We start from the raw sequence: 23006 nt of genomic DNA, 5'->3' as shown, positions 1-23006 counted from the left end.
ATAGGGATGATGTTTTGACTGTTCTTTGTATTCTCAGAGCTGAGAAAGGTCCTGATATTTAGTAAATGCTTAAATATACTTCTTTGACTGAATGACTGAAAGAAAAAGTTCTCAGAACTATAAAGGTGTTTTGAGACTGGAGAGGAATCAAGGGTTTTTGTTGGGTTTTGTTGAGTGAAAAAAATTTCTTCTCGTCTTTCGGATTTTTCATAAGGAAAGAAAGCTAACATATAGTGTTGGACAAATAGTCAAGATGGTAAGAATGGTCTGTCCTTTTCCTTTCTGAGTTTTCCCCTACATTCATTGCCTACTGTCTGTCTTCATTTCCCCATGTTCCCCTGATGTTTGGATCCCTTTAGCTAAGGTAGAATGTCATTGTAAAACAGCCATTACGAGGAAGTAAGTAACTCAGTATACTCCTGGCAAATCTATAATTCTAAAGAGGAAAAGCAGGAGAGGAACAACAGGAACCACAGCAGCAGCATTTATATATGATTTCCTAGTTTACAAAGGGTTTTATATAAAAACAGGATAGTGTCATGGATAGACAGTACTTACAGTAAAGTTGCCTGGAGTTTCAATTTTACCTCAGATATTTACTACCAATTAGAGCCAGAACAAGTCAGTTAACATTTCTCAGATTCAGTTTCTCATATGAAAAATGGGAAGAATAATGCACCTTCTTCCTTGAGTTGTCATGAGAATTACATTAGATAATTATAGCTAACATTTAAATAACATGTTAGAATTAGCAAAGCATTATTAATACACATATGTATATATTATTTCATTAGTATTATCACATATATTCTTTCATTTGAGAAAATGCACTTGCAATTCTTTGCTCATTTTAAACTATTATACAAATGTAAGTTATTTTTCTATACATTATATCTATTGATACAATAGTCATGGAAGGTGGGTAATACAGGGATTCTCTTAAAGACAGCATAGGGTACAGATAAGGACACTAGTTTTGGAATCAGAAAATGTGAATTGCAGAGATGGCTCAGCCATTTATTAGCTATGTGACCTTGAACAAATCACCCATTTCTTAACTCTAGACTCCTCATCTGTAAAGAAAGAACAGTTACATTTTCTTTACCTGTTTTCACAGGATTATTGTTAACTATAAAGGACAAAACTTTTTGACAACCTTAAAGCTCTTTAGAAATTTGTGTTAGTCCCCTTACAATAGATGAGAAAACTAAGCCTTAAAAAGGATTCCAAGGGGAGAAAAATGTTTAACATAATTTCAAGCAGTGGAGGCCTACTTTTTGCTTGTTTTTGTTAAAATGTAAAGGGCTTTTGGTGCTTTTCACATTGAATCACTTTAGGGGACCATCCAGTTTATCTCTGTGTACTATCAGCCTTGCTTATATAGGCTTATCCCAGTCTAGCCATCATATGAAAAGGAAAAAGGAGGAAGGGAAATATATGTAAGTATATGTGTATATATTTGTATATAAATATACATGTGTATATAATATATATATATATATATAGGTATATATAACACACACAAACATATATATATATATGTATATTCCTTTATGGTTAACAAATAACTAACCTCAAAATAATTTTATGAAATTATATAGGAAGGAAAAAAGAAGGAGGAAAATATATGTATGTTATTGTTGAGAAATACACCCCACTTTTAAATATATATATGTAAATATATGTGTATAAAATACACATACATATAGGCATATATGATATACACACACGCATATATATGTATGTATGTTCCTTCACAGTTTACAAATAATTAACCTCAAAACAATTTTATGAGAGCATAAGCATTATCCCTATTTTACAAACTGAGGCTTAGAGCAGGTAGGTGACAAGCCACAAGTTCAGTGTTGTTAGGTGACATTCAATGCTAGGAATTGAAGTAAGGTATTTTAATCTGAATGTCCATTAGGCCCCTTATCTCAAATGAACAGAATAATTCTGAAATATAATCCCAATATATATGTATTTTGGCCAATTGGGATGCAGGTACCCATACAGTGCTTTGCAAACCTCCTCCTCCTTCTCCTCCTCTTCCTCTTCCTCCTTTTCCTCCTTATCCTCCTCCTTCTCTTTTCTTTTTCCTCCTCCTTATTCATACAGGGAGAACTGTTTGATATATGGTCCAGTGTTAGTAACTTAGAGAACACTTTTTAACTATAAAGGGAATGGATTAGACTGGATATATTCTCTATTGTTAAGGACTATGAATTACAGAATCAGAGAATTTTAGAATTAAAAGGGACCTTAAATAGTCTTCTACTTCAACCCTTACCTGAAAGGACTACCTACAATTACGTCCCTGACAAAATAGTCATTCCACCTTTGTTTGACAACTTTTGGCAATTTGGAGCCCTCTCTCTACTAAGGCAGCAGATTACACATTTGGATAGCTCTAATTGTTGAGAAATACAGCCCGCTTCTAACACAAAGACTAACTTTGTCTCATTGCAACCTTTATTCATTGCTCCTAGTTTTCCCCTTTGGGTGTAAAATAAAGCTTGTCTGAACCCTATTTTGAATAACCAGTCTTTGAATATTTGAGGAATTTCCATTTTTCTTCCTCAAATCAAAAAGAGAATTAAGGGTATGTGTTTGCTTAATCTATTGCTTATATTTCTCTTTTAGGTATATCCTATCATTGACTTCCCCAAACAGGAGATATCTTTAGCATCCCAGAGAGGCATTGCTGAGCACAGTAATGCTTTGGCTGGGAGGTCTCGAGTTCTCCAACAGGTGAGTAGAAAGGCAATGGGTGATGCACAATAGGAAGATAGAAGTTCTGAGCTGAGGGACCAGATGTGGTTTCCACATTCTAATATTCTGCAAAAGAATCTTACTAAAGAGGCAACATGATGCACTGCAGTTGTATCAAATTCAGACAGAAACAGCGGCACCTAAATAGTATATAAAGATGGCTATAGTACAAATTAGAAAACCACAAAGCAAGATTATTTATGTTTTATTGTACTTTTATTTATTGTGCTTAAAATTTTGCCAAATACATTTTAATCTTATTTGGGCCACATGAGAATGTTGTGGGCCAAATATGATGTACAGAATATGTGTTTGACACCGCTGATGTAATGGAAGGAACATAGGACTGGGAATTGGAAGGTTTGGACTGGATGATCTCTTAGGTTTTTAGTTTAAATAGAAGGCAGCTGAGACTTATGGAATAGGAAGTCAAGATCATGCAGTAGCAAAGACAAAACAAAACCCCAAATTTGTTATCTTTTGTAATTAGACTATTTCCATTGTCCACATCCCAATTTTATTTACCCAGTATAATTAATTAACTGAAGTCTTTTGGACAACATCAACTAGGAACAACATCAAATGGTAGAATAGTGAAAGAGCCAATGAGAAACAAAAAGACAAGAGTTTAGGTCCCACTTCTGGCATATACTAGGAAAATTACTTAAGTTCTTGGTGCCCCAAGCAACATTCTAAAACATTGTTGTTGCTTGTCTTTCATTCTTGAAGAAGACCAATGACATCACAAGAATAGTGTCTTTACTTGTGCATGAATTAGATTTAAGTGTCAAAGTTGCACAAAGTCATCAGCTGTACTCCTCCAATCATTGAAGACCAAAGTCAAGATGTCTGGCAATGGTCTGAGATACAGGGGTAACTTTGAATTTCTAAATTTAGGTCTTTCCCATGCTCCACTTTGTCTGAAATAACCTATTCAATGACTCCTAGAATGACTGACAATCTAAATTGAAGAGGAAGTTTCTCAATTTGAAACGACCCTTTACTAATGAAATTATAGGTCTGAATCAAAAAGTGTCATCGGGGAGTTATCATGTGTCTTGAATTTCATTAAGGATGTTGTTTGAGTAACAAGTAAATCAATCATATTGACTGTAAACTGATTTTTTTAAATTGAATCTAGTTCTTTTGATTCTTATCTTGAATCTTAAGAATCTACAAAGGAAATTAAAGTCACATGTAGGAACATTCAGAGGTTAATGGAAACATGCAAACAATGAGGTCCAGACAAGCAATATAAGGAATAAATAGGAGATAATCAACAGAGGGAAGACACTAGTACTAACAAGGTTTGGGGAAAGCTTCTTACAGGAGGTGGGATTTTATCTGAAGCTTAATGGAAGCCAGGGATGCCAGAAGGCAGAGTTGGGAAGAAAGAGAATTCCAAACATGGAAGGCAACTAGTGAAAATGCTAATTGTCAGGAGTCAGGAAAAACACACATGTATGTATGCATGTATATATGCTTATATGTGTGCATGTGTAATAAAGTATAAGAAGTCTGGAAAGGTAGGAAGGGGACAGGGTAGGAAGGAAAGGGTAGGAAAGGAAAGGAAGGAAGATTATGGAAAGCAAAGAGAAGAATTGATATTTTATCTTGGAGGTAATAAACAGCCACTAGAATTTTTATTTTATGGGCAAGAGGTATGTGTGGTTTGATATGGACAAACTTAGACTTTAGGAAGATGAATTTGACAGCTAGCTGAGTGGAGGATGGACTGGCATAGAGAGACTCAAGGAAATCAAACATCAGACTGTTAAAAGAATCAAATGGTCCAGGCATGAAGTGGTGTGGTCCTAGACCAAGGTAGTGGACACCCCTTCCTTTGAGAGGAAGAAGGGAGTATATATCAGAGAGGTTCTAAAAGTAAAATTGACAGGATTTGACAACCACACAAAGATGGGGGTGAAAGAGTAAGGAGTCAAGGATAACACATAGATTGTGAGCTTGTGACTGAGAAGATGGTAGTATCATTGGACAGAAATCAAGAAGTTAAGAAGAAAGAGGTTGTATGGATTGAGAGCAAGCATTCCTGGCATTATGGGTAGCCAGTGAAGAGACACAGAAATGGAAGACAGAGTAATGGATGTGTTGAGTGGCAAGAAAATCCATTATGGCTTTCCTCACAAATGAACTTCTCTCTGCCTCCATTTCTTGAGTTCTTTACACAGAGTTTTGAATGCAACAACCTTAAGACATATGAAGCTTGGTTGAGGGATTAGGATGCATATCTAGAAGAAAAGGAGTCTCAGGAGAAATTATAATAGGTGACTTCAAGTATATGAAGGGTTGTTTTGTGAAACAGAGATTATATTTGTTCTGCTTGGCTCCAAAGGGCAGAAATAAGATCAACATGGGGTAATTCAGTCAATTCAAATAAAATTAATAACCATTTTTAAGTGATTGCTTTGTTCCAGCACTGGACTAAATAAGTACAAAGTTAAAATTCCAGGGTAAGAAAGTATCTGTGATATGGCTAAAAATGAAGGGAGGGGAGAATCCTATAATTAGAGACATCTACAGATAAAATGCGTTGTCTTGGGAGATAGTGACATTCCCATCATTGGAGGTTTTCAAGCAAAACCTGGATGATCACTTCTCTGGTATATCGTAGAGGGGAATATCTTTCATTTACAGTCTAGAATTAAGGATGTGCTGATAAAAATTTAACTATCGGCTTTTGGATCCGGGTTATATACATGATACATATTGAAATTTAATCTCATTACTAACATTCTCTCCATCACTTTCTCAAGTCTAGAAGTCAACAAAATAATAAATCATTCTTTGATTTGTAATATTTTCAGATTTCTGAGTTGTACATTTTCACACTGAAACTTTAAACAATTCTGGAGACCGAAGTGCCAGTTGGCAAAAGCACGGGACCATATTTGCACTACACGGTTGCAGAAGTCCCTTCCAACTTGGAATATTTCTGATTCAGAATGCAAGGCTCTCTGCTCTCCACAAGACTATTCCTTCTTTCATTTCTTTGTGACATCCCAGCAGGACGACAAGGATGAAGGGCAAGAAGCAATATTGGTTTTACCGGCCTGCTTTTTCAATCTGGCTGAATTAACTGCACTTCTTTTTTGTAATGCACTAGATGGCAGTAGATACCCAGAAACTTCTGTCAAAGTTTAGTCTGGGTGAGAACTTTACCAGTCTTAATTGTTTTCTGGTAGGGGCACTTGCCCAAACTCTGGGAATGAATTAGTAGTAGACATATCCAAGCAACAAAGGGATTGAAAGGAACTCTATTTTTTATTCAAGTGATAAAAATAATTATAGAGATTGCAGGAATAACACCGCTGGGGGAAATGGGTCAGGACATTTTGTCCAAACTACTCATTTTCTAAATCAGGAAACTGAGACCCAGAAACTGGGTCACTTCCGGTCACACAGCTAGTGAGCTGTAGATGTGGAATTAGAATTCAGGGATTCTGAGTTTTTTTTTTTTTTTCTTCCAGACACCCATAAGGGCAAGCAGAGCAATTTGAGCAGTTAAATTGTCAATTTGTTCTTGTAAAGAAGACTCAGCTGTTAACTGTGTTTCCCGGTTCCCAAGGGCTTGAAATTTCAGGAAAGGATTTACATTTGATTGATCCTTGATTACAGGTGTATCTGGTACAGTGGAAAGAAAACTAATGTTGAAATTAGCAGACCTAAAATCAGACACTGCCTCTAGCATTTATACCTTGTGTGTAAATCACTTAATTTCTTCAGCCCTGGGTTTCCTCATTTGTAAAAGAGAGGTGTCCACGAGATTATCCCTAAATTCCCTTATTTTTATGAATGATACTGAGATCTTATTAGTATTAAGAAAACAGAGATGTATGAGAGGAAATGATTCCTGTGACTTTCATAGGACAAAATATCCCTAAAGTCCTTTGCATCTAAAGAGAAAGGAAATTTGGTCTGGGGATTCTGATGGTCTACCTAAGGGAATACTCTCTGATTACATAATCATTTTCAGTGACCAGGTTTCTGTACTATTCACAGAAGCAGCATGGTGAGAATAGAAAACACACCAGAATGAGAGATTAGAAATTTCAGCCTAGCTCATATTTTGTTGTGTGATCTTGAATAAGTGAATAGACTTTTCTGGTCCTCATATTCTCAAACCCTGAAATAGGAGACGTAATCACTCAACTAAGGTTGAGTGATTGTATTTGGACTTTTGGCTCCTAGAACTAGGGCAAAGGGAGCAGTAATGGGTAAGGTGGCAATAGCATCAAATTGAGACTTGATGTCTGGAAAAACTTCTGAAGAATTAAAATTACTCCCACAATGGGATGGGTTGCTTTTGGATGCCAGCTACTAGAGGTACTTAAGTAAAGCTGGATGCCAACTCTGCTATCTTGTGCCAAGAAACAGATTCTTTTTTAAATGTAGCTTGGACTTGTTGGTCACTGAGTACAATTGGGGAACTGGGGGGAATTCCATGATTCTTTTCCTTCTAACATTCACATTGGAACTGATGTTTATTAGGAATTAGAAATTCTTTGGGAGAATAGTGATAGAGGTGGGTTATTTGGGTTACTTTCCCTCTAGAAAATTGGACAGATTCATCTTTAAAGTAAGCTTGTGTGCTAGTGCTGGAGACTCTCTCTCTCTCTCTCTTTCTTTCTCTCTCTCTCTCTCTCTCTCTCTCTCTCTCTCTCTCTCTCTCTCTCTCTCTCTTTCTCTCTCTCTCTTTCCTCCCCTTCTGTCTCTGTGTCTCTCTCTGTGTCTCTCTCTCTCTCTCTCTGTCTCTCTCTGTCTGTCTGTCTCTTTCTCTCTCTCCTTCTCTCACTCTCTTTCTCTCTCTCCCTGTCTCCCTCTCCTTCCCATTTCTCTGCCTCTGTTTATGTCTCTCTGTCTGCCTCTCTGTCTCTGTCTCTCTGTCACTGTTCTGTCTCTGGCTGTTTTGTCTTTTCTTCTGGCAGTAAGATATCTTAGAGATATCTGAGTTTGCCTCGCTTGTTTGATGGATGAAGAAACATCTAGGTGTTTTTTCCTACCATATTGCCTTGTCCTGGCTATGTGTTATCAACTGTTTGAAAATCCTAGAGAAAGCAGGAGTGAGGAGGAGGAACAAGCATTTATTAAGCACTTATATGACAGGCTCTGTATTACACATTTTTGGTTTATAAAAATCATCCTATTTGATGCTCCCAACAATCCTGGGAGGTAGATACTATTATTATCATCCCTTTTTTACAAGTGAGAGAACTGAGACAGACAGATTTACATAGCCAGTCAAGTGTCTAAGGTAAAATTTGAATTTAGCTTTTCCTGACTCCAGGACCAGGGCTCTATCTAATATGCCATTTATCTGCCTTGTAACGGTAAAAGAAAAGACAAGTATATGGGCTTCTATAAACATAAAACACTATTTGGAAAAAAAGATGATTGCTCAAAATTGCTTCATAAGATTGTTTTATTTTCAATGCAAAGACCAGAAGTCATACCAATATGTGAAAAAAGGATGAAAAAGAAAAGAATGGTCAGTAATCATTGGTGGGGATAGCTATCATTCAGATTTGCCCATAGAGGGGAGATCTACTTTTGCTCAAAGAAATTTCACTATTTATCTCTTCAGGGATGGCAAAGAAAGACAAAGCAGGTGTCCAGTGAATTACTGGCCAGCCACTTGGATGGCTTTGGAGGTAACAGGCAATCCGGCGCTCTTCCTAGGGCTTTAAGCCAAACTTAGAGGAAGAGGTGTGTTGCAATGATCTCCCTTTGTGATCCAAAGAAAACAACTTTTGTGTTTTAAAAAGCAGGGTTTACAACTGGTCACCACAAATTTGGATATCTGAAGGGCTTTGAAAAAGAGCTTTTTTTTCCCTCTAGTCTTTGAGTTCTAACTTCAACTGTGCCCTGAATGTTTAGCATTAGAGAGAGTTTTGGGTACGCATGAGCCCACATTTCCAGAACATACCCCTTTTAACCACTACCACTGGTCTTCAGGGGTAAGGGGCTCCTTCCTTTTAATGGGCTATGTTCCATTGCTGGGAGAAACCTTTGAGATCATGTGGTTCAAATCTCTCATTTTGCAGATGAGGAAGTTGAGGGCCTAGGAGAAAAATACTCATGCAGGTTACACAGCTGACGAGGTGAGTAGCAAAGGCAGGACTAGACCTCCTGTCACTTAGGTTTTTTTCCATTGCTGCCAACCACAAAGGGAGGGCAGAGGGGTATGGTATCAGGAAACCTGGGTTTTTGCTGACCACTGAATTTATAGGTCATAGAGGGAATTCTTCCTCAGATAGGGATGATAGACCCAAACCTAAAAACAAATTAAAGGGCTTTCTAGTCTAATCTTATTTTAAAGAGGGAAACTGAGGACCAGGGTTGAGAAAGTCCCATCAAAAGGAAACATCAGAGATCTGAGCCCAGGCTTTCTGATGCCAGACTTAGCTTTCCTTCCTTGGTTGCCTTCATTTAATCTGGATCAGATTGTATCTGATCAGATGTAGACATATACTTATATGAATAATAACATACACACAAACATATATTTACATATGAATAATAACATACACACAAACATATATTTACATATATATATATACATAGATTATTTTCTCTTTCACCCTTTTTGATATATGCATATATTTACATCTACACACATATATAAATGCACATATATGCATATATAAATACATATATTTTGTATGTATGTTTACATAGGTATATCATTATTGTCTTGAACTTTCGATAATATTTCACATCTTTCATTTCACAGGGTAATTCCCTCCTATCACATTTATAAAGTCACTATGCCCATTTTAGAGGCAGGGAATACATCATTATTTCTACAAACATGCAACCTGACAGGCTATGGGATTTACCCATAGTAAGCAGCCAGTAAATAGCAGGGTCTGGAACTGCATCCTATTCTCTTGATTCTACTTTTGATATTTTTTTAATTCTCCCATTCTGTCTTTTCAGTTCTCTATTCCTAGCTTCTCACTAGACATTTCGTATCTGGCTATGCTGAAATAATCTCACACTCAATATGCATAAAATCAAACCTGTGCTTTGTACTTCCCAGAATCATAGCCCTAACATCATCTTTGATCATTTGCTCTCCTATGACTCCTGTGAATATCAAGGATCAAGACTGATCTATCTCACATTTCTTCAGGGTAGTGCATTCTCTCATCTCCATTTTTACTCCCAATATTCCTTTTGAGGACAGAGCATGTGGTTTCTATGCTATTTCCTCCTTTCAGATTATATAATTCTGAATTCTTATCCTGATCCTGAACCTTGAAATAGTTATATTACCTTTCTAAGCTTTGGTTTCTTCATTTAAAATGAGGTTACCCCACAGGGTGATCACGAGGAACATTTTTTCTGTACTTGTAAGTGTTATATAAATGTGAGTTACTATTATTATTCCTTCTGTATTCTCACTCACTAATAAGTATTTGGGTGGTATTTCCACCAATGGAGAGAGAAAAAAAGAGTTATTCCTGGCTAGGAAACTATGGCTAGGCCAAGAGAACCCAAACATCTGCTTGGCTCATGAACATCCAGAGTATTGCTAAGTCTTGATCCCCATGGAAACCAAACAGAGAATGATGGTATGGAGCCAACTATATAAGCCCTTAATAGTCTGTAGCCCCAACTTTGACTTTAGTTTGTTTTCCATTACTTTTTCTTCTTTCCTCCAATAGATCATGAATAATTGAACTTAATACTATGCCTTTCCAATATTTTAGCAAGTGGATACCCTTCTTAAAAATTGATGATTTTGGCATCCAGTGTGCTAACTATTCTTCTAAGCTTGTTGTCATTTCCAATTTTGATGAGTATGACATTTTTTACTTTTATTCAAGTCATTGATTAAAATATTAAATAGCATAAGGCTGAGCATAGATCTCAGAGACACTCTTTACTGAAGATGACACATGAAGTTGACAGTTAACGACATGTTAATGACAACTCTTTGAGTCGAGGCAGTCAACCCATTCAAAATCCATTTAATTATATGATTGTCTAGTTCACATCTCTTCATTTTCTTCACAACAATAGTATGAGATACTTTATCAAATGCTTTGCTAAAATCTATGTAAACTATCTAGCATGCTCAGATGTGCGAGTTTAGTAATCTTATCATAAAAAGAAATAAAGGGAGTCTCACATGATTTGTTCTCAACGAAAACATGATGGATCTTTAAAAAAAGTGCTTCTCTTTCTAGGTGTTTGTCAACCATCTTTTTAATTATATCTTCTAGAATTTTTATGGGAGTTTAAATAAGTTTACTGGCCTATAGTCTGCAGACTTTTTTCTCTATTCCTTAAAAACAAATAAATGAACAAACTAGGACATGCCTTTCCCATGATTTTCTATGTAAGAATCTAGGCAAATGTATTCTTCTCATCATTTATTAGATGCTTCATGCCTGACCAAGAACCCATTGCTCCTGTACTTCCACCTGGATCAAAAATCTAATTCCTATTTTTTATAACATTGTGATGTAATTAAAGGAAATTGATTTGGAATAAGGAAAACTGAATTTAATGATAACTTTTACCTACACTTATTAGCCATGTGATCAGGGGTAAGTCACTTGAACCCCCTAAGTCTCAGTTTCTTTAGCTATAAAATTCAGAAATTAATAATAATTATAGGATCTATCTCACAAAACTGTTGCCAGTAATTTGTAAACCTGAAAATACTAACTATACAAATGAAGTGTTGATATTATTATTAATTATTATTATTTTCATATCTTCCTTTCTTATTTGAAACTGAACTTTAAACTATAGCAATGAGAAAACAGAAATCCAGCATCTGTGTACCTTCAGTTTCATACTAAAGACTTCAAAGAGCCTGGAGATAATGGAGAGGGTGCTAGACATGGAGTCAAGAGAGATGCTTTCAATTTACTGCCCAGGTGTCTTCTGAAAGGTCATTTAATGTCTCCAAGGCTCAGTGCTTCTGTCAATAAATGACATTTTCCTCCCCAATACCATCTATGATTGCCTTTCAAAATCAATACTGTGTTCCATGCTGGTCCCCAACCTTTCTTTCAACTCCCATTTGGGTATTGTCTTCTGCAATTCGAATGGAAGTTCTTTGAGGGAAGAAACTATCTTTTTACTTGTATTTGTATCCCCAAGTTTTAAGAAAGAGCCTGAAACATTTTGTTCTAGGGATGTGGGTGAGGAGCATTTTCAACACTTTCACCCTTTTGCTGTGGTCTGTCAATACATTTATTAAGCACTTATTAAGTGATAGGATTAAATGGATTCTGGAAATAAAAAATCAAAAATAAATAATTCCTACTCTCAATGAGCTTACATGCTATAAATGTACACAGAGCAAATACATGCACAAGAAATAAAAAATAAATGTAGCGGAGTTAAATACAGTGTAGCGAGGGGTCACTGTTGGGGATTAAGAAGGTGGTTGTCTGTAGGTTTGTGATTGGTATAGACATGTGGTAGTGATCTGTAACATGTAGAAGGTAGTTCATGAGCTCTACCATGAAGAAAGTGAGATAGTCTATATAAGGTGATGGGATTAAGGAAGTATATTTAGGGTAAGGTCGATGACCGATGTGATACCAAGGAAAGAGAAGATGGGGTATTATAAGTGAGGAACAGGGGAAGAACAGCTCAATTTGATTGGATCATGAGGTATAATGGATGGGGAATAGTCGGCGATAAGTTGGAGCCAAATTGTGAAGGACTTTCAAAACTAATTGGAGGGATTTAATTTTATCTGAGAAGCAATAGGGAACCATGAGTTTACAGAGTTGAGGAGAGACAGGTTTAATTTGAGCTTAAAGAAAATAGCTTTGACATTTATGTGGAAGATAGATTGGAGTGGGGGAAGGCTTAAAGCAGAGACTATACTTACTTAAGACTCTTTTTTATTATGTTTCCTCAGCGTCAGACCATTGAGCTAATCCCATTAACAGAAGTTCATTATTGGTACCATGGGAAGACTTATGTCTATTACATCTATGGTTTGGAGAACAAGGTGTATGCACTGGACTACCCAGAGAGATATTGCTGTGGCTGCACTATCATATGACCACTGGTCAGAGCTCTTTCTAAAGAAGAGGAATAAGAGACTGAAATACATATCCACCAAGGAAGAAGAACAAGGATTACAGTTTGAGTACTCTGATTCACTTTAAAAAAAATTGGAAATCCTCCTATATTGGATTGGATCTATATTGCAATTGGAATTCCCAAATAAATATTTGGGAGCATCATCTTAAATACCACTGATTAATGCAGGAATAAATATTTGCACCTAATAAGAACAAAGCCCTCTCCTAGAACATTCAGCTTCTCAACACACACTAGGTGCTTAATAAATGCTAGTTGATTGACTTAACTGACTCAACAACCATGTATTGAACACTCACTTGAGACAGCAACATGACAGCATAGTGCCCTCCTCTCACATTTCTTTATACTTACTTTGTACCTTTTTTGTATACAAAGGCAGTTAAGATGTAATGAATAGAGAGCTGACTTCAGAGGCATAAAATCTAGGTTCAAGTTTTGACTCTCCCACATAATGGTGTTTGATTGGGCAAGTAGCCCAAGTGACACTCATAGATTATATTTCAGAGCAGGTGCTGATCTCCACTGATAGAGGGAATTTCCTTAACATGAATTCCCTATGGATGAAATCACAATTTCCTCTATTTTAATATTGACATGATCTGTGTACCTGTTATTTATCCCCATTGTATGGAAACCTTTTGAAGTCACATAGTGTTTCATTTTTATCTTTATAACTGTAGTTCTTCACACAGTCAGAGGTTTAAAAATATACTTGTTGAATGAATAGATCAAATAATTAATTAATTATTAGTTTAGGCTTGACTTTAGAGTTAGAAAGACCAAGAATTTAAGTTTTGCTGTAATACCTCTGACCATGAGTAACATGACCCCTGGCAACTTGTTTAAGACATAGTAATTACAAATTTGCATTGCTAGAAGTAGTTTCCATATGAATAGCTTTTTTACAAGAATAAACTCTCAGTTCTGGGGGGAAAAAGCAAACAAAATATAGAAGTAATGTTGTACAGTGGTTAGAGCATTGGATTTGGAGCCAGAGAAACTTGGATTCAAGTCCCCTTCTCCTGATGGACTTCTCCATACAACCTGTGTGACTCTAGGCAATTAATTTCTTCTCTTAGGCTCAGCTGCCTCTGAAATAATAATAATAATAATGATGATGATGATGATGATGATAGTTGATATGTATATATAGTCCTTACTATGTTCCAGTAAACTGTAATCTCATTTCATCTGTAAAATGAAAATTATGACATCTTTAATATCTCCCTCCTTGACTGATGCGATATTTGAAGATCTTATATACAAATAACAGGAAAACCTAATGTTCTCTATAAAAGCCAGTCATTATGATCATGAACAGAGAAGGTGCTGGATACTAGGGGGAGAGGGGTGCCTCAATGAAACCTGGCCCTTGTCTAGTGGGGAGCTGTGTTGGTAAAGCTTCTGAGGTTTATCTTCTCTATCAGCGGGTGTACAGTAAGGGCTTAATTGCCTGTCGGACAGTCTAATGACCATGTCGACTGCTGGGAGGGCTAACTGAGAGACTGGATGTGAAATTATTTGACCTGAGTCAAATCCAAATCCGCACAGTACGAGTCCCTGTTGTTACACAGGCTTCTCCAAGTCTTATCTCATCCTTCACTATATTTGGAAGTGATTTGGTCGGCAGGGGAACCGTTCCAGAGAAAGCACTCTGGAAACACTTTACAAAGTCCTCTCGAGATGCTTTACCTCCTGGCTGCTTCTCTCCGGTCATTAATGGGCCTTGGCAGATCTCTGTGGATATTGGCACAGGAGACCCTGCAGGTTGTGAAAGTCACAGATTTAGAACTGGAAAGGAGCTTAGGAACTCTTGGCAACTAGACCGAGCCTAATAGTTCTGTAGATGGGGAAACCAAGGCTCAGGATGGCGAAGTCGTTTGGCCAAGTTCACTTCAGAACTGAGTGCAGTGCAGAAATTGAAATCAGAACCTCTTAATTCAAATCCAGCCTTTTACCATAGCATCAGGCTGAGGACGTGGTTTTAGGGGGATTTTAACAACAGTCATGAAATATGCTGTTATTTTGATTTTTTAAGGGACAAAGAAATCTTTTTGGTTCCTAATCATCTAAACAATTATAGGAAGCTTGGCTTGCGAACTTATTGACTCTCTGACCTTCCCATTATATATGTGTGTGTGTGTGTGTGTGTGTGTGTGTGTGTGTATAAAATATATATAATATATATATTATATATACATACACACATGTTTATATATATTTATACACATACACATATATGCATATGCACATGTATATGCTACTATTTATGTTTAAACATGCATATATACACACATATACAAATACATGCACATAAACACATACTCCTATATATAAATACATACTCATACACACATATACACACATTTGCATATCCACATACATACATATCCACATGCATATACATTGCTGTTTAGTGCACTTGTCTTTGCTGACATTATAAATAGAATTATTAATAAAAACACAATAACTGAATCATGCCTTGTATGCTTGGGGCAGAACTCCCAGGGAAAGACTGAGTGGGATCCCATTCTGGGGGTCGAAGTAGGATGACAGGATCAAGTTTTTAATCCACATGGCATAATGCAAAGCTCACTGGACCAAGAATTAGACAATATGGGTTCTAGTCTCAGTTCTGCCCCGTGGGGCTAGGAGAACTTAGGTTTATACTTTCTGGGCTGGAGTGGCGGTCTCACTATAAAATGGGAATGCTGAATCGCTTCTTCCGTCCATCTCTTGGAACTGGTGTGAGGGCTGAATGACATAATGGATGTAAAGATCCTTTGTGGGGGTGAAGCCCTATGGGAGGGCAAGCAGAAGGGAAGGATTCATAAGAGCTAGTGAGTGGTTGTTGATAGGAAACAATGCTTAGTGTTAAGAGGAGAAGAGAATTTAAAATGAGCAGAGCCTAAAGTACAAATCATTGTGCTGATGGCAAGCTCCAAAAATTATTCTCTGGGATAAAGGGTTCAAAAGACAGGGTTAAAGGGAATATGGGGAAAGGACTGGGACATACCTTGTGAGGAAGGACAGAGAGATTCCCGGGACACTTTAACGATCCCTGAAGATTCTGCTAATCTTAGAGTTTAGGAGGATGAGGCTCCTTCTCACACACTGCCATGCCCTCAATGCCCTCTAAATTCAGCCTCCTGGGATGAAGCCCAGACTTCACATCTCGGTTATGCTCCTCGTGATTGTTGTCCTTTTACCTAACCAGACTTGGCCTTTTCTACAGTTAATGAGAACCTGAAAATTCAGGAGACAAAGAAAAGAGTGTAGAACTATGTTGAGACAAAATGGATATTTGTCCCTTTGAGGTCTAGAATGCAATCAAAGTCTTACCTTAGATTGGGAAGACTGATTATAAGGAAAAGGAAACCAAAGGCATTGCCTGCCATCTCCTGGTTTGTCTCTCATGTCCAGTGTTTTCCAAACACACCGTTTAAGAGAGAAGTGTTGGTAAGAAATATGTTAGCTTTATCCTATGTGGAAAATAATGTCAGACTAAGCTGATTAGGTGATGATGATGATGATAATAACTGACGGTTATATTATTGACCAACAAGGACCTATTTGGTGCTTAGTGTATGACAGATGCTATTCCACACTGAGAGAATAAAAGAAAAAAAATAGTTCTTGACCTCAAAGAGCACTTCATTCTAATATATAATACTTTAAAATAACTTTAAATTAATATGTATATAGTGCCTTAAAGTTTACAAAAACTCTTGCATATGCAAAATTACTTTTGATCTCCTTTATAACCTTGTGAGAGTGATACCATAGATATTATCATAATTTTATAGATGAGAAAATGGAGGTTTAGATTAATTCAGTAGGTGGTGATTGATTGAGGCTAGTTGAATAAATTATGGTACATGAATCTAATGGAATCTGTGTCATCAGAAATGACAAAGATGAAGACATCAGAGAAACATGGAAAAGCTGTTGGAGAGAGAAATAAGCAGAATGATAATATAAATGGGAAGGATAAAAAAAGTAAAACTGAATTCTGATAATTACGAAGATCAAACTTGTTTCTGAAAAGAGTTGAGAGATGGGCTTCATGTCTTTTATTATAGAGGGGGGAAATAATGAGTAAGTCATACTACATTACTAGTTGTACACTCCTGATAGGTTACTTGGATTAGCCAAATTCATTTTTTCCCCTCCTTTTGAAGAATAGCTTGTACTTTTAGGATTTGTGAAGTGCTTTACAAATATTTCATTTCACCTTTCCAACAACCATTGAAGGTAGGGTTTATTATTAGGTGCATTTTCAAATGAGGAAATTGAGGCAGGCAGATTAAATCATACAGGTAATAAGTGTCTGAGGTAAGATTTAAATTGAGATTCTTCTGACTATAAGTCCCTAACTTCATGTATTTTGATGCCTAGATTTCTTTTTGGTTGGATCCAAGATATGGCTTGTTGGGTATGAGAAAAAAGAGGGATGTAGTGGGAAATGAACAAATGCCATCAATAAGAATATTCTATGTATTAAAGTCTTTGCTTCCCCCTCTGAATCCTAAACTTCTACATTTCTAGGCTCCTTGATCTTGACTTATCACCTCCACTCTCCACCAAGTAAGCATTGTCAGAGCACTAAGACAATAATAAAACTCTCATCATGTAGCAGGAAAGTGGACCAACAGCTCTATGTTCTAATAAGTTTTGTTTTCTGCCATTAAAATGTAAGAGGCAAAGCAATACCCTTTATGACCACTAACTCACCCCAGGCTGTCATTAGGATTGTTTGTGGACAAAAATAAACTGTCTTTTCTCTTACCCTTTTTTGAGTGTTGAATTCTTCTGCTTTGTTATTATTGACTTTTATTTCTTTCATTACAGATATGAAATGACTAAGCATTATATCCTGAAGGCTGACTATCATCACAGGGTCTATCTATCATTGCCTGTCTGTGCCAAAAGCCTTGTGAAGTCAGTAGAAGTGGGGCAAAAACTAAATGATGGCAGAGAATCCATTTCCCCAACCCTCAATGGGATTGTCCTGTTCTATTTGTCAATGATGTCTTTAAGACGAGAATAACTTTAATGGGGTTTTGATGTCTTGCCCTTGTAAGATTTTCAAAATTTATGGAAAGGGAAAACACATATACATACACATGGGTGCACACACACACATAATTATTTATTGATTCTTTTCCTAAAAACTGGCTCCTGTTCTATACTAGGTAAGGGAGATACAAGAATAATAGACAAACACTGTTCTCCAAGTTCTTACAATTTAGTAGGGACACTGAACACATATATAAATAGAAAAGTGGGCTTAGACTCAACAAGTCTGGGCTTAAGTCCAATCTCATGAACTTACTAGTTGTGTGACTCTGCTCCATATGAACCAAGGGATGACTCTATGCCAGGTATTGGGCATCCTGGGAGGTATAGAGATAAATCAGAAACAGGACCAGAATGGTTCATAACCTCAAAAAACTCACATATTATTGGAGATGGGAGTAAAAAAAAACATAAAATAGACAAGAATAATTATAATCATAGTTAATAATTGTTAAGCATCTGTTATGTGTTAGATACTGTGCTGTTCACTAGGGATACAAATACAGAAAGAAACAGAGAAAGAAAGAAAGTGAAAAAAAGAAAGAAAGGAAAGGAAGAAATAAAGAAAAGGAAGGAAGGAAGGAAGGAAAGAAGGAAGGGAGGCAGGAAAGAAAAGGAAAGAAAGAAGGAAAGAGAGGAAAGGGAAAGAAAGGAAGTAAGAAGAAAAGAAAGAAAAGAAAGAAAGAAAAAGGAAAAGGAAAGAGGGAAAAAAAGAAAGAAGAAGGAAGAAAGGAAGGAAAGAAGAAAGGAAAGGGAAGAAAGGAAAAGAAAAGGAAAGAAAGGAAAAGGAAAGAAAAGAAAAGGAAAGGAAAGAAAGAGACAACAAAAGAAAAAAAGATAATCCCTGTCCTCAAGGATCCTATTTTCTTTCTTTTTTTTTATTATAATAACTTTTTATCGACAGAACCCATGCCAAGGTAATTTTTTACAACATTATACCTTGCACTCACTTCTGTTCTGATTTTTCCCTTCCCTTCCTTCACCCCCTCCCCCAGATGGCAAGCAGTCCTATATATATTAAATATGTCGCAGTATATCCTAGATACAATATATGTGTGCAGAACCAAACAGTTCTCTTGTTGCACAGGGAGAATTGGATTCAAAAGGCATAAATAACCTGGAAAGAAAAAACAAAAATGCAAACAGTTTACATTCATTTCCCAGTGTTTTTTCTTTCGGTGTAGCTGCTTCTGTCCATCATTGATCAATTGAAAGTGAGTTAGGTCTCTTTGTCAAAGAAAGGGATCCTATTCTAATGGAGAAAACTACACACATAAGGAAGCTGAAAAGACAAGGCCTCTAGGTGGCACATTGGTTCAAGTGAGAGCTTGGAGTCATGACTTTATCTTCCCAAGTTCAAATCTGAGATCAGATTTAAATCCTGTCTGCCTCAGTTTCCTCATCTGTGAGATGAGCTGGAGAAGGAAATGGCAAAGTGCTTCAGGATCTTTGCCAAGAAAAATCCAAAAGGAGTAAGGGAAAGTCAGAAGTGAGTGAAATGACTAAAAAACAAAAGACGTACCCAGATGAGGGGCATGATGATGTCAGAAATGTCAGAGTATTGTGTTCAGGTGAGAACTGAGATGTTCTGAACTGAGTTTAAATGGAGGTTTTGGAGTTGATGACTATCCTTCAATCAGAGGGGCAGAGAGGGTAGTGATGAGGTAGAATACCAAGACTCATGATATATTGCACGATGGTGAGGTTTTCCAAGAAAGAGCTTCTTGGGACTTTTTTGAGAAAAGAGAGAGTGCTAAGAAGTAAGAGGACTCAGGTTTCTATAGAACATAGCCCAGCAGCTGATTGAAGCTGATGATTCTAAATGATGGCAAAGAAAGGGAAGTGCATACAAACTGTATAAAGGTCCCAGGGGCAGGAGATGGAACATTGAATTCACCAGATAGCAAGTAGGTTTCCTTCTGCCTCTGGAATATAGTGTGTCTGAAAGGGAATGATGGGCAATGAGCCTGGTACGGTTGATAAAGACAGATTGGAAAGAGCTTTAAAAGCCAAGCTAAAGAGTTTGTATTTTATCTTGAAGACAAAAGAAAGTCACTGATGGCTCTGAAGGAGGAAAGAGACAAAGATAGCTGGAGGAAAATTACTTTGACAATTCTTATCATGAATAAATTGCCTAAACTCAGACTAGTCTTAGTTTTTTCATCTGTAAAGAGGGAATTTAATACTTGTACTGTTCATTTAGGTGTCATGAGGAAAATGTTTTGCAATATGTTTCTATAGAAAGATAAGTTGATATTATACGATATTGACTATATGTGCACCGGGAAGGGTACAAACAAAACATTAAGGAAGTTCATAGAAGGAAAGGACATTTCCAGCTGAGGAACTTGGGGAAGCACCAAGCAGATTTTTTTCAAAAACTATTTTATTTTTAGTTGATAGAATAAAATATGCATTTCTGTAACAGTAAAACACTCTGTTAAAGATTTCTGTTTTCGTTAGACTGGAGACCTGCTCTACTGATATAGATGGAAAACTATATATAATTTGAGAGAACCAGGAAGCACCAAATAGAATATTTTTAAAAATTATTTTATTTTTAGTTTATAGAACTTTTAAAACATGCATTTCTATAACATAGTAAAGTACCCAATATGTTAAATATTCCTGATTTCATTAGGGTGGAGCCCTGCTCTACTGATATAGATGGAAAACTATGTATAATTTAGAAGATCTTCTTAAGGAGTTGCTTAATAACCAGAGAGTTTAAGTGACTTGCCCATAGTCACACACATCATGGTAAATTCATTTTTGTTGTTGCTTTTGCTGAGGCAATTGGGGTTAAGTGACTTGTCCAGGGTCACACAGCTAATAAGTGTTAAGTGTCTGAGACCAGATTCGAATTCAGGGCTGGTGCTCTAGCCACTTTACCACTAGCTGCCCCCCCATCATAGTAAATTTTAAATTTACCATATCTCACCTGATGTCACATGCTCACTGGTCAGTTTGTTCTCTGAGAGTGACCAGCTTACTCTGAGAGTGATACCAGGAGATACATTTCCTTCTTCATAGTAAGAATTAACATTGAGAGTGGTGTATCCTTTGAGGAAAGTCATTCTGCGTCTTCTAGCCTCTCCCACATTGTTCCTTTCACTATATTTCTAAATTTTCCATGATTCACTGTAGAGAAGTGATTGCTTCTGGGATAAGGACAAAAGAACTGGGGTGGGGTGGGGAAGATTACAATGTAGTGGGTTGAGTCCCTAGATTGATTTAGAAGGAGGAAATTTTCTGAATTCTCTTTTCCTTTACTGAAAGAACTGAAGGCTTTGGAGATAAAACTTATGTGACTTGAGAGGACATAAATCCATTGCCAGTCATTGTCACTTGAGTTTGGAAGGTTAGTTTGTTGGTTGAGAGGATGGGAGTGAATAAATTTGGTGTTAAAGATTGGGAGAGGAATTTTTCAGGAGAAGTTTAAAAATCCTGGGGGGCTGTTTTTGGGATAGAAGCCACTGATATATTAGGTACACTATCTACGGCTGTTGAGGGGAGAGAAGAGAATGGAAAATTAATACCAAGACAAACTCATCATTTTATGGAAACTCAGACTTTTCTTCCTGACTTTGACCAAAAAGATGGTCACCAGAGGGCAGTAGATAACAGGACACAACCTTTCTATCTCACCAAAAAAAAAAAAATCTTATCAGATGTAGCTAGGTATAAAGACTTGAATGAAGCTTTTTTTCCTTCATAGGTAGAGTAATAGAAAAGTGGAGCTAGAAAGAATCATAGAGAAAATCTGGTCAAAGTCCTTTCATGGTTCTTTACCATTTACCAATGGATTCCTCTAGTTTGGATAAGCATGGATCTAAAACTTGAGAAATTCTAGCTAGATTCAAGAGTAATTGGTTTATAGATAAATAAAAATTAGATAAAATTAGACCCAAAGCTGACAATGAACAATAACACCCTACTCTAATTAGGCTCTTGGTGTTTTTGTAATTGAATGGATAGTTTTAGCTATAGTAAAGTGACAAGGAAACTGAATTTGTAACCACTTTCTTAGCTGTGCAAATCATTTCCTGTTTTAGCCTCAGTTTCCTTCTCTGTAAAATGAGTTTAAGAGACTAGAGTATCATAGAAGGCTTTATGTCTAGATAAGTATCTTTCTGATCTCCATCTCCTGGAATGACTTGGGTAAAAGTGTATTTATTAGGAGATAATCCCCAAAATGATTTCCCAGGGGACAGAATATGAGACACACACATATGTCACTATGAGTAAGGAATATGGAAAACGGGGGAAACGGGTGTAGAGTTAATATGGCTTTTGTGACTGAGAATTTTTTTTTTTCGTCCCTTCCTGCTGAGATTGGAAATTGGGTATGGATGTTATTGTACTGCTGTAACACTGGGAGGTGTCATTGATCCTGCTGATATCTAATTTTCAAACTTGAAGTGACCAGCAAGATTTGTGGCAGATTGCACCTCTGCGCCAGATTAGAATTCTTCTGTTAGCAACGTTCCTAGTCAGCAGCTATACTTCTTAGTCCTAAAGACATTCTGTTCTTGTGGTAATGAGCAAGTTATTTTCTCATCATTTTCAGTTTCTCTAAGATGAATACAGGACTAAGACCTGCCCGGGATAAGGAATAGATCTATATTCCCTAGTAGGTTGGAGTAAAACTTAGTGGCTTTGATGGAATATGAGTGGTAAGAGTGCTCTCTATGTACATAATTCCTTGATATTATTAAGTATTTTTCCTATTAATCAAGCTAGTTGTTTAACTATAACACTGGTTTGAAGGAATGAAAAAATATTGAATCTGCAAGGGAGGAGAGTGACCAGCAGTTGAGGATTGGAATGGATGAGGGATAAATAATAGCTCAAGATAAAGATACTAGGGTGAGGTGCTGGGATACAGTCAAATTAAATGACTTCTCAATAAAAGAATTGCATAAGACCCTTTTACACGAGGTGGTGGGGTCAGGTGATTTCTGAAATCCCTTGCAGCTATATGGTTCCGTTATCTTGATATAAGAGAGAATTTGCTAAAGACAGCCTGGTCCTTCACGCTTGTGTAATACAGT

General features: G+C 36.7%; 1 protein-coding gene across 1 annotated transcript in view; it reads left to right on the top strand.

The window, feature by feature from the left end:
- Positions 1-15047, top strand: part of SSUH2 (ssu-2 homolog) — a 37526-nt gene extending 22479 nt beyond the window's left edge. The window contains exons 9-10 of the mRNA XM_023498145.2: positions 2644-2751; positions 12683-15047. Coding sequence (XP_023353913.1) covers positions 2644-2751; positions 12683-12829 — 255 coding nt within the window. The 3' untranslated portion in view covers positions 12830-15047. The remainder of the gene's footprint in view (positions 1-2643; positions 2752-12682) is intronic.
- The last annotated feature ends 7959 nt before the right edge of the window (positions 15048-23006 follow it).

The sequence above is a fragment of the Sarcophilus harrisii genome, chromosome 1, assembly GCF_902635505.1.
Source record: "Sarcophilus harrisii chromosome 1, mSarHar1.11, whole genome shotgun sequence".
Taxonomy (NCBI): Eukaryota; Metazoa; Chordata; class Mammalia; order Dasyuromorphia; family Dasyuridae; genus Sarcophilus; species Sarcophilus harrisii.
Note: the sequence above shows the minus strand (reverse complement) of the source record. Positions and strands in the feature narration are given on the sequence as shown.